Source organism: Bemisia tabaci, chromosome 9 (genome assembly GCF_918797505.1).
Source record: "Bemisia tabaci chromosome 9, PGI_BMITA_v3".
Taxonomy (NCBI): Eukaryota; Metazoa; Arthropoda; class Insecta; order Hemiptera; family Aleyrodidae; genus Bemisia; species Bemisia tabaci.
The window spans coordinates 27831768-27844487 of record NC_092801.1 but is presented as its reverse complement, the minus strand read 5'-3'; the positions used below and the strand labels follow the sequence as shown (position 1 = coordinate 27844487).

The window sequence follows — 12720 nt, the reverse complement described above, 5'->3', positions numbered from 1 at the left end:
CGCCGTATGAACATTCGAGAGTTGCCAAATTTCCGTCGATTAAATGTTTATTTTTGAGAAAAGTTGCGCATATTTTGCCTTGGAATTTTCAGACACTTTACACACGGAGAAAAAAAACTCGTGCGTGGGACCCGAAGTTTAGGTCATATGGATCTCTGAAGTTTTCAGATTGAGCATCTGAACACTTTAGGTCTAGCTGCCGAGGTTCGGATCATACATCTGAAACTTCAGTTCTTACATCTGAAGTACTTCAGATGTGAGAACCGAAGTACTTCGGATGTGAGAATCGAAGTACTTCGGATGTGAGAACCGAAGTACTTCAGATGTAAGAACTGAAGTTTCAGATGTGTGATCCGAACCTCGGCAGCTATACCTAGTGTGTTCAGATGCTCAATCTGAAAACTTCAGAGATCCATATGACCTAAACTTCGGGTCCCACGCACGAGTTTTTTTTCTCCGTGCATCAAATTACAAACAAAAAATTATCTGAGAAATTGGCAGAAAAAAATTAAAAAATTTCCTGAAAATTAGTGATTTGCGAAAGGAGATTTGGCAACACCTGAAGGCTCAAACGGCGTTTTTCCTTACCCAAGAGGGTGAGAATTAAGAGTCAGAAGCCGGTTGGAAATAAAATTACTTTATCTTTAGTTAATATACCTCTTAACATCAACATAACAATGCTTATAAATATCTTAAACCTTGTAACATGTAGAAAATTTACACTTAATACAGAACATTAAAAAAGTTTAAATTAAGTTATTCATCAGAAAAGTCTTCAAACGTAAAATAAATTCGAGATCACACCTCTTCCTTCCCGGTTGAAATCCACCTACAAAAAGTGAGTGAATCAGACATGTCACAGGACTCCAGCCCTACCACCACCAGAAACGGAAGCCTGACATAGAAAAGGTTCTATGAAATTTAGTGTTCGACTTAAAGAGAACAAATAGAAAACCGAACGAAAGCACGGAAAGCAAAAGCTCCACATATGATTTAATTGACCTTACCATTAATCAAGAGACATGTCCGTGTTAGTATTTTATATTAGTCGTGATATAGAATGGTAACTATACTATCAATGGACCTGTTGCAAACTTTTGCTAGAGCAAAAATAAGAGTTGTTTCTTGTAGATAATGCCTCAAAAATCACGATGAGCGCATCGGCAAAGTCTGAAATGCACTCATAACTTCACAATCTGCGTAAGAAATTTGCGTTTTTTTAAGCTTCCCGCTTCAAAAACGATACTACGGCACAGGTGAACATTTTGTTAGAGGAGTCGCTCCATCGTCGGCGATATTCATCATGGCCGACGCTTGCGCGCAGTTCCGCGCGTAATTCGAGGAGAGTTCAAGGTCAATCAATTCGGGCGTGGAAAATATGAAAGTTAACACACCGATTATTATCTGGTCTAATCCAGTTCAGGTGTTATCTCGTCCCATCAAACGTGTTTTGGCGGATTGGCGTCGGCCATGATGATTATTGCCGACGATGGAACGACTCCTCTTACAAAATGTTCACCTGTGCCGTAGTATCGTTTTTGAAGCGGGAAGCTCAAAAAACCGCAAATTTCTTACGCAGACTGTGAAGTTATGAGTGCATTTCAGACTTTGCTGATGCGCTCATCGTGATTTTCGAGGCATTATCTATAAGAAACAACTCTTATTTTTGCTCTAGCAAAAGTTTGCAACAGGCCCATTGTCTTTCTGCCATGATTCATCATGGCAAAATGGTTCTGATGAAATAAGTATAATACATGAATACAATTGTTAAGTGCCTGTTTAATTGTCTTGTAGCAAGAAAGAATCCTGTGACTACTATCGAAATATTTTCCAACTGTACTTGAATGATTTAGGTGAGACATCTCCGAACATTTCTTGCAAAAATTTCTGAAAAAAGTTGATAACTAATTGTTTGTAAGTTTTTTGAGTGAAAAAAAATGGAAAGTGTTCATGTCAAAAATTTACTTCAAAAATATGACACCCATCCCTTTCTACAACCATTAGTGCCAGAATCTCAAATCTAAAATTAGTTTCTTAATCTAAAGAATAGCTTGTTCTTGATGGGAGGATCATATTACGTGTTGTGAATAATTGTCCGGAAGAGAGTTTTTAACGTATGTATTCTAGACAGACATAACGATATTTTACAGTTAGTTGATTTAAAGCTGATGTTAGCTATTGAACTCATTGGAATTTTTTTAGTTCAGCAATAGAGTGCCGTTCTAATGATTTTAACTATCGGTATTTTTAAGATGAATTACACAGAGTAAATTTTTTACCGGTTCGAACGTGCGTTCCTGAACGCGATCACTGGTCGATATATGGACTGCATTTTGCAATTTGGAACTATAAATTCTGGCCCGGTTTAAAAATAACGTGCGTGCCATTAGTTTCCCTATGCACATAAGTGTTATTTTTTCAGATGAGCCAGAATTTATACTTCCAAATTGCAAAATGCAGTCCATATGTAAAGTCAAAAATGCTGCATGATGCATAGAAGAGATAATTGATAAAGTTCTATAAATTTGAAAACGTATTAAAAAGTTGTTCATACATTTTCAGCATGAAATCTACTTACAATCGTGACATAAATATTTCTAGAACTTTCACTCAAGTTGCACCCAGGAAATTTCTGAGAGGTTTCAGCGATTTATATAAGAGAGTGGAAATATATGTAACAGAAAAATCCATAGCTTTAGACCAAATTGTAACGTTAGACAAAGATATTTATTTCCCAAATTTTCGTCGAGAATACGTGGTTTGAGATTGGTCCTGATCTTAATATTATCTGCACGGAGGTCTGAATAAAATAAAAGTCAAATATCGAGGCGTAAAAAAATATCAATCAAGTAATTAAAAATTATATACTTTTCTATTTCCCCATATAATATGCGAGTTCCTCCAAAAATCATTCGCGTCCTTGTTTACTTTACAAATAATTGAGACAACATCGTACCCTGTGCCAGACCATTTGTCACGAAAGAATCACTTTCAATGTTTGGGAAGCTTAATGTGAACAATTGATAGGGATTTCGGTTTCTTGATTGAAAACAATAGCAAAAAAAAAAAAAAAAAAAAAAAATATGTTGGAACCTGATTTTTGGGGAAATTTTGAACAAATTGTCAGTCAAACTAGACTAAATGATATGAGTATTTTTGTTTTATGATCGTGAGTTCATAGTATTAGCACGTATCTTATGAATTCTCTACTTTCTACACAACACTTGGAATAGTGTCTTACACTTTTCATTACTCTTTATCCCGGAGGAAGTAATCTCAATGCCACAAGGTAAAGACAGTAGACGAACTCCTCAACCGATGGATTTCTAATCCACATTTCACCCGATCCTGGAAAAACATTTCTACCGCTCTGCCTGAGAGTTTAATTAGAAACAAAACTTCATTTTTATGCAATCCCTAATGAAGCAACCACCCTAGAAATGTGAATTTTAGGTATACGTCAACTAATAACATTTTCTCTCATGCATTCTTCCACATAAACGGCGATGATTTTTTCTCCCATGTTTAGAATACAAAACAACGTACAAAAATTATCTGTAAGTATTTTAGATTAACGAAATTTGATTTGATAGTTTATATTCGGATGGTAGTTATGGGAGGGGGTTCAAAACTTCACGCTCCTCTCCCAAAATCAGACACACAGTGAGAAAAAAAACGAGGGTTCACCTCCTGACCGCAAAGAGGGTCAACCGACTAGACCAAACGACACTTGGTGCCCTTTGAGGTAGCCTCGTCTTACATCGCACAACTGATAAAAAAAGTTTTCAGATTTTACCATAAAACAGGATAATTTGATTTTTTTTTTAGATTTTGACTCCTGATTCCTCCAACAAAATCAACGCATCGTTTTTGTTCAACACATTTTGGTCTCTATGATTTTTCTGTGGAAAAGGCGATGATCAATTTAACAAATGCAATCCTTCTCTACATAACATGATAAATTAGGTTCGTGAGAAGGGCATAAAAAACTGGTTCGAATTGCATCCTGATCATTTTTGTGATAATGATTAATGTGATCTCATCTACAGTTTTTTGTCTGCCTGTAAATTTTTCATGAACATGGAATTACGAAGTAAAACCAAGTGAAGATTTTTCAGATACATACTACTTGAAAAGTCGAATAGAAAGACCTTCACCGTGACACTATTTGAAATATGTGACAAAATTTCTTGCGGGGAATTTGACATTGGTGTCACCATTTTCCGTGACGTCGCGAATGAAGGTTCTTCCTTCCACACCAGTGGCGTGGCGTGCTGTGCGATATATCGATTGGCCTGCCAATTAAACCTAGAATAAGTATCGATAAACGAGGTGCTCGCAACGAGCACCTCAATAATCGATCCTTTACCACAGTTTCAAATGGGAAACTATCGATAATCGATCATTCACGCCACGCCACTGTTCCGCACGTATATGACTCACTTTAACCACATGTATTTCTGATTAAGAAATCTTCCTTTGGACCAACTGATGCGGTCTGAAACTGAAAAAAAATCTCATCAATGTAAATGCTTCCGGACTTGGATGGAAGGATCAGGAATTATCTTCTTTTAAGGAAAATTAAGCTGTGAGCTATTGCTCCCCCCCCCCCTCTCTGCCCCCTCAAAAACGCATGACTCAAGAAAAATTACAAACAGATGCAAGGCTTCAATTTTAGTCTGATTTTGGGGAGTGGACAATCCGCTAGCGTTGCTCCTTCCGAGAGGCTGCGTCTCTTGAGAGTTTGGCTTCAGTGGCGTGGCGTGCTTTGCGATATATCGATTGATCTGCCTTTTAAACCTATGGGAAAGGATCGATTGACAGCGCAATAAACGAACACCTTAATAATCGATTCTTTACCATAGCTTCCAATGGGAAGATATCGATAATCGAACTTTAACGCCTCGCCACTGTTCGGCTTCTTGTACAAGATCCCATCCAAATCCTGATCATGTAAGAGACAGAGGGAGATAACGATGGATTAGGTTAGAGATCACTAGGGGTGCGTTTACACCTTCTCTCCATCCTCAATGCCGGAAGTGTGGATGTTCCGTTTCTTCATGACCATGTCCAAAGGTTTCTTGGCGCTGGTCTCGTGGACTTTCCCTTTCTGCAAGGATTTCGGACTTTCGGCCAGGCTAGACTTCTCGCCTGAAAATGAACATATTTCAAATTATGAGTTGATGGCAACGAAGGAATATTTATAAAGGGATGATCTCTGTTTATAATCCCTTGAACATACTTCAAATGTTTAATAATGGGTGAACCTTTGCTGCGGCCTGATTGTTAAAATTGATAGACAAAACGATGGACGAAGAAGACATAGGGAACATAAAGCGATCCTATTTGTTGATATGGGTGGTTGTTAGGGATTTAATGGGAAAATGATGGACTAATTATGGGGTCTCCGGCGGGTTGCCGTTATAGTTTGTCTATATTACTTACCTTACTTGTCCATTGCTACCACCCGCTTCTACCAAAACAATTATTTAAATTTAAGTTTTTCTTCTTTATCTATTGCTTTGTCTTTCAATTTTAATAATTCACCCGCTAGGGCAAAAAGAAAGAAAGAAAAAAAATTAAGTTCTATGGAAAATGGCTCACAAATCGATACGAAAATTTGGAGCGCCGAAAATACGAGTAGAAGGCTGTAATTTTTAAAGGCTCCTCAAAATTATTTGTATTTTAAGCTGTAACCTTTAATACCATTCTTCGGTTTACTGTGACATTATGCGCGCTTTTCCTTCTGTGTCCATCACCGTGTGCAGCGCGCAGCGTCGAAAGCTGAATTTTTAGTTTTGTTAGGCCAAAATTCGCCGTGGTCGGTCTAATATATATTTTTGCCAAACATTTTTCGGAGATTTCATAGCTTCTTTTAAGCAAAAACACTTTTTATTGTTTGACTGCGATCAAAAATTTCAGGGTCCCTCGTTATTATCTACGTCGTCCTCCGACACATTGGTGCCGTTAATTTTGGCATATTGATGACACTAGCGTTTAATTGATTTACTTAAACGCATTTGCTCTCAATGAAACTGGATGCAAATTAAGAAGATAGAATGAACGATGATGCAGGAAGGTTTTATGTAGATAGGTTTTTTTCGTTTGATTCATTTGTGCGTAGCTCCTTTTGGCGTGTAAAACGTCCATGCATTAGTGGTATATATTTTTTTAAATCCTGGTCCTCTTGCTACACTGAGCCTGTACTAAAACTATTTTTATCGATATACGTTGTCAAGTGTTTTAAGATTTTGGGAACTTACTTGATTTTGAACTCATACTGTTGCTGTTGCGATAAAATGATTGGTGAGAAAATCCCGAGTCCGGTGAATTGTCTCTTCCAAATCCCTCTCTTGCTGCAGAGGTCAATTCTGGATGTTCGTTCAAAGTGTCAGTCAAAGCAGCGACTAAAACATCTGGGGACAAATTGATGAATTGATTAAAATTGAAATTCATAGATGATGATCGAATAACGCTGTATTGAGAAAATTGCATATTTTTCGCATGGGAAACAATGAGATACCAGACAAAACTGCCATCCACAGGAAAAACGTCGTATCTCTAATTAACACCTGGCATTTTTATTCCGCACATACTGTACTATTACGAGAAAACCTGATCAGTAAGATGCTTTATTTTGTGAATTTGAATTCTCAGTGGTATGACACAGTTATTTCAGAACTGAGAAGGATGCATAATTGTTAATTTTTCGGTAATAAATCATTTTTTCGGTAAAAATCTGAAACAATTTAGAATGGAGTTACGATGATTTTGCTGGGGACGGCAGAAAAGTCCTTCGTCATGCACCCAATATCTCTTCAGAAGCTAACGTAAAAAAATGTTCAAACGATGAGGAGTTCAAAATCAATATCTGGAGAAGGTATAAGAATTTTTAATCAATAGTAATTTAATTCCATAAATACAAATATTTGTACTATGTGCGTATTTTTGGATCAGTATTAAAGATCAGTGTGTATTTTGATATGAACTGATTTCCGAACTTTCTGTTGCGCTAATGACTGTCTACAAGAGCGAGGCATAAATGATCGATTTTCGATAATTTCCCATTTAAATGGTGAAGAATCTATTATTAAGGTGTTCGTTGCGAACACCCAGTTTATCGATACTTTTCAAGGAAAAAGGAAAAAAGAAAAAAGAAAAAAGAGAAAAGAAAAAAGAAAAAAGAAAAAAGAAAAAAGGAAAAAGGTAGTAGTAGTAGTAAAATAATTTTATTTTAAAGCGGTGCTTTAGCATCTAAGGCCATTTCAAAAAGAAAAAAGAAGAAAGAAAAAAGGAAGTAGTAGTAGTAAAATAATTTGGAAAAAGAAACAAGAAAAAAAAGAAAAAAGGAAAAAGAAACAAGGAAAAAGAAACAAGAAAAAAGAAAAAAGGAAAAAGAAACAAGAAAAAGAAAAAAAAATGCAAAATGTAAAAGGAAAAAGAAAAAAGAAAAGAGAGAGAAAAGAAAACAGAAAAAAGAAAAAAGAAAAAAGAAAAAGAAAAAAGAAAAAGGAAAAAGGAAAAAGAAAAAAGAAAAAAGAAAAAGGAAAAAGGAAAAAGGAAAAAGAAAAAAAAAGAAAAAATAAAAAAGAAAAAAGAAAAAAAGAAAAATAAAAAAATAAAAAAGAAAAAGAAAAAACAAATATGCAAAAGGAAAGGAAAGAAAACAATCTGATACGGAGATTATTTAACAAGGCGTCCTGGGAAAATTGTCTCTGTGTGCGGTATAGAAACTTCCTCAGAATGTGTGGAACTGGAGAAAGATGGAAGAAAGACAACCCCCATCAATTTTCCATGATGTTCGGACGTCACCGATTTCAATCATACGTGATCACGAAGAGCCGAGATTCCAATAGAAGCGGAAAACTTTGAGTTGTTCTTACCGAGAACTTTCTTTTCCAGCGTCCGGGAAATCCTGCCCTGCTCCGCTTCGCTTTCCAGGAAGTCCGTGAACTTTTGTAGAGCTTCCTGGGCTTCGGCGCTACCTAAAAAGAGACAAAAACGAAGAAGAAAATCAAACACGACGTTTTACGCCGAAACGAGGGCACGAGGGACGAGCATCCCCCGATCCGAAATGTAAACATTGCGCCAGTTGCGTCCACAGCTTATTATAAAATTAATAGGCAAATCGATAGACATAGCAGAGATCCCATTTTCAAGGAACTAGCTCCGAATTCCGGAACTTTTGAGATTTTTCCGAATGTTTCCCGGAACTTTTGAAATTCTCGAAATGTTCCGGAATGACTATCAATGTCTTGGCGGAACAGATGTTAGAATGTTAGAATACAGCTCAGCATGGGCAGCTGTGGAACGCAAGTGGATAACTCGAGTTTGGAACGCTGTGAGCGAAAGAAAAGGCAAAGCGCCTTCAGTTTTTGCGTAGGCAATATTGGCAAATCCAGGACACGAATAGTTGCATCAAGGCGCTGAAGTTAGAGTGGCGATTATTATAGTCTGCTCCGGTTGCACAGTGCTGTTATTATTCATTCGTGGAACAAACGCAGTACACGCAAGAAAGACAGAATGACCCGTTTTTCATTTTCATTTTTTGTTTATAGCTTTCCCTATTAATTTCAACAGCTAGCCCGCAGGAGGTCAATTCTAAAATCGGAAAAAATATACTTGCAACCAGCTGGAAACATCATAATTATCTACGTGAAAGGAATTTTGTTTTAGATTTAAATCAATCGATATAGACTGATTTAGTGACTACGTCATTCGATATAATATCGAACTCTTGGTTCAAACGAAAACAAACTAAAATAACCTCATGTGCGAAATATTCATACGTTCATTGTGTTAATTTATTACATTATTAAAAACGAGAACATTCGATTTTAAGAAACACCCGGACGCTTTTATCACCATGGTGCAAAGAGCGCGAGTGAGCGCGAATCAGAAACAGGGTTCTGTATTTGTTTACATTTGAACCAAGGGTTCGATATTATATCGAATGACGCAGCCACGAAATCAGTCTGTTGTCTATTCTACCATGCTAAGGAAGAACGCCGTATGAACATCCGAGAGTTGCCAAAGTTCTTTCGATAAAATGTTTATTTTTGAGAAAAGTTGTAAAAATTTGTCCTTGAAAGTTTCAGACACTTAAGATCAAATTACAAACAAAATTATCTGAGAAATTGGCGGAAAAAATTCAAAAATTTTCCTGAAAATTAGTGATTTGCGAGAGGAAATTTGGCAACACCCGAAAGTTCATACGGCGTTCTTCCTTAGCACGGCAGTATTACTTTCGATCATGAGTATCTGCACTTATTTAACATTTATTTATGCAGAAAACCGTAGTATTGCCAATTTGAAGAATTCTCTCAGAGTGTCACCGTTAAGGAATCCATTCGAGCGGAATTTTTGTTGCGATGAGATGTGCTATGTGCATACACCGTGATAACGATAAGAACTTTCTTAAACTTTCCTCCCTTCAAAGAGATCGATTGAAGAAGACAGTGGGCGATGTCTTTTCAAGTCGCAACACGAACTCCTTCATAATGCAACTTCAACTACTGGGACCGCAGGTGTTCGGCAGTCCAACTGAGAACTCAGCCAAAGTTTCTTGGGAAGCGTGCACACTTTTTCAATACTCGCCGCCTGTCCTCTGTGCTCGTTTTCGTCTATTGATTGCCAGGAATAATGACGTTATATTTTCTTTTCGTCGCTTGGTGGAACGATATGGGGAAGTTCACAGCACCGAAAAAAAATTGAAGTTAATTTAACATTCTGGATGTAAAAAAAGTGTGCGAGAACTTACAAAATGCTAAAATACCGGCCACAGCAGTTACTTCAGCAATGCCAAGATGTAACATTAAGTGCTGTGGCGGGTAATTCAGCATTTATAAGTTCTCGCACACTTTTTTTACATTCAGAATGTTAATTTAACTTCCCTTTTTTTTCGGTGAGGTATTGGTCGATAATACGTGACATCCTCAATGTGATGGTCGAATTTTACATTTTCAAAAAACAAATGCCAGCCTTTGGTTTTATCATTTTAATTTTTTGAAGGCAGGAAGGGAGGAGGAACTTCGCAAAACTTTCGCGTACGAAACTTGACTTTGAGGTAAAAATAATTAAAATTTTGCAAATTTCCGAAGTCTCAATCACCAAAATACGACTCCTTGCGCGGCAGCGATTTTCGCAAGTTGGTCGCATTGGATTGATAGCAGTGGCGAGGCGTGAATAATCGATTATCGATATTTCCCCATTTGAAGCTATGGTAAAGAATCGATTATTGGGGCGTTCGCTGCGAACACCCTGTTTATCGATCCTTTTCCATATAGGTTTATATGACAGATCAATCGATATATCGCAAAGCACGCCTCGCCACTGATTGATAGCATATAGCAAAAAGGAACCAGCGCTTAATTACAGTGTTTTCAAAATCGTACAAATTCTTTTTTTCTTTTAAAAATACTAAGTATATGTACAGTATTAAAATTTACACGATTATTTCCCATTAAAATTGACAATTTTCTGGTGGGATGCAGAAACTATTTGCTATTTCGGAAGATTTTTTAGATAATTATGAAGAAGCAACATTTTAACAACATTGTAATTGCCTTTTTCCCACGGGTTGGGGGCGTTACCTAGTGGGCGCGTCAGCAGGTGGCGGATAGCTGGATTCCCTATGTAGGTAGTGCCGTCGTGTAATACTTGTGTAGGGTAGCCTTGAATATACTGAATAAAAGGTCGCGGACCAAACGCTCCAAGCCCCAAATACCCAGCGTGTAAAGCGACCCGTGCGTTGGGAGTATGGCACCAGGGGCAAATGGTGCCTTAACGGAGCCCTGGGATACCGGGCGACCTCCCAGCGTATGTAGCCTTACCCTGGTAAGAGGCTCTGCTAGGGTGGACCACACCACTTCCTCACATCTCGTGGGACTCATACGGATAAAATTCACTCTGAAACACCACAAAACCAGAACATCTCAGGGGAGAGTCGACCAGACTCAGACCTAGAGATGGTACTTCAGGGGAATGAGGAGAAGCAACACACTGCTACATCCTCAGAACTCTGCACAGGCGGGGGGCACGAAAATGCCGCACTGCAAGAATCCGAGGTGATGGAAGTCTCCTCTGAGACGGAGGAGAGGCTTTTGGGAGAACCGAAAAACTCAGCAACCTCAGAGGAAACTACCGGGGTGGCGGAAGCCAGAACCGGAGAGACCGAGCCAAAGGACAAAACGAAAAAGAGGAAACTTTCTGGAGCCCAAATCAAAAAGCGAAGAAGGGAAAGAAAACTGAGGGAGGAGCAGGAGAAGGCAGCGGAGGGAAAGTCAGCAATGACAACCAACCCGCAGACTTCAGCCGGCACCCCCACAGCCACCACGGGGGAGCAGGAAAAGGGAAAACCCCCCTTTAAACCTGCAAACTCGAATAAGAAATCTGGAGCGGCAAAGCGGAAACAGAAAAAAGCTGGTTCCTCGCAGCCGCAAACAGATAGGTTAAGGGAGCTGCAGCTGAAAGGCCAAACCTCCAAGAGAGGGAGATCGGACAGCAGCACACCGGACTCCGCCAAGAACACTGTGCCAAACAAACGCTGGAAAGACCAACCAGGACCTTCGTTCTCTGGCGTAGTCACCAGCATTAAAATGGCAGTGGTACCGAAGGACTATCCAAAGAGCAGGCTCAGCGAAAAAGAAATGGAGCTGGTACAGCAGGCTCTTCTAGCATGGATAGAACCAGACTCAGAAACTAAGCCACAATTTCAGGGAACCAAATTCGAGCAGGGAGCACTGATGCTGTACTGCAGAAACTTGGTTACCAAAATTTGGCTGCAGGATAAGACGGCTACTCTGGTACCCTGGGAAGGGGCAGAGCTGAAGGCGGTCCTTGCAAAGGACCTCATCGTAAGCTGCAGGGTCATCTTCGAAGCACCAGCAGAGTTGAAGAAGGCAAAGCCGTCCGAGATCTTGGAAAAGATCGAGGGACAGAACGGTGGACTTCTTACCAAAGACTGGAAAGTTATACACTCAAAGGAGACCACGAAAGGTCAAACTTTGGTGTGCTTAGTGGACATGGCTTCGTTGGCAGTCCTGGAGGCGAGGAAGATGGTTATCTACGTCGGATTCAACTCAGTGAGGCTAACGAACTTGGACAAAAAGAAAGCAGGGAATGAAGATCGTGCAGATCAATCTGCATAAAAGCAAGGCTGCGACAGCAAACCTTGTGAAAAACTTCCTCACTAAGAAACTGGACATTGCACTCATCCAGGAACCCTGGACCATCAAAGGGAAACCTGCAGGATTCGGTGGGGCTGGCGCTGACTTAGTCTATGACCTGTCAGGGGAAAACAGACCCAGAACCTGCATATTAGTGAGGAAGGGAATAAACTCTATGCCGCTAAGAAACCTCATAACTGCAGATCTAACAGCGGTGAAGGTGAATGTAAAAAGAGAAGGGGAGGACAGGGCGAGGGAGTTTATACTTGCATCGTCCTACCTCCCCTACGAATTAGAACCACCAACAGCGGAACTTCAGAGGCTGGTAGACTATGCAACGAGAGGGAGGAGCAGACTGATAGTAGGAACAGACGCAAACTCCCACCACGTCGCATGGGGCAGCACAGACACAAATGGTAGGGGTAACCAACTTCTTGAATTTATAAGCAGCCTTAATTTAAATGTTTTGAATTTAGGTAACGAACCAACCTTTGTGACTAGAAACAGGAGTGAGGTCATAGACATCACAATTGCATCTAGCAACGCAGAGGAT

At 39.2% G+C, this 12720-nt stretch overlaps 1 protein-coding gene across 1 annotated transcript in view; it reads right to left on the bottom strand.

The window, feature by feature from the left end:
• Positions 1 to 621: 621 nt before the first annotated feature.
• The window catches only part of LOC109040352 (uncharacterized), a 111760-nt gene continuing 99661 nt past the window's right edge, over positions 622 to 12720 (bottom strand). Inside the window, exons 10-12 of the mRNA XM_072304469.1 lie at positions 7884 to 7985; positions 6264 to 6416; positions 622 to 5151 (exon numbers count right to left, since the gene is read on the bottom strand). Coding sequence (XP_072160570.1) covers positions 5009 to 5151; positions 6264 to 6416; positions 7884 to 7985 — 398 coding nt within the window. The 3' untranslated portion in view covers positions 622 to 5008. The remainder of the gene's footprint in view (positions 5152 to 6263; positions 6417 to 7883; positions 7986 to 12720) is intronic.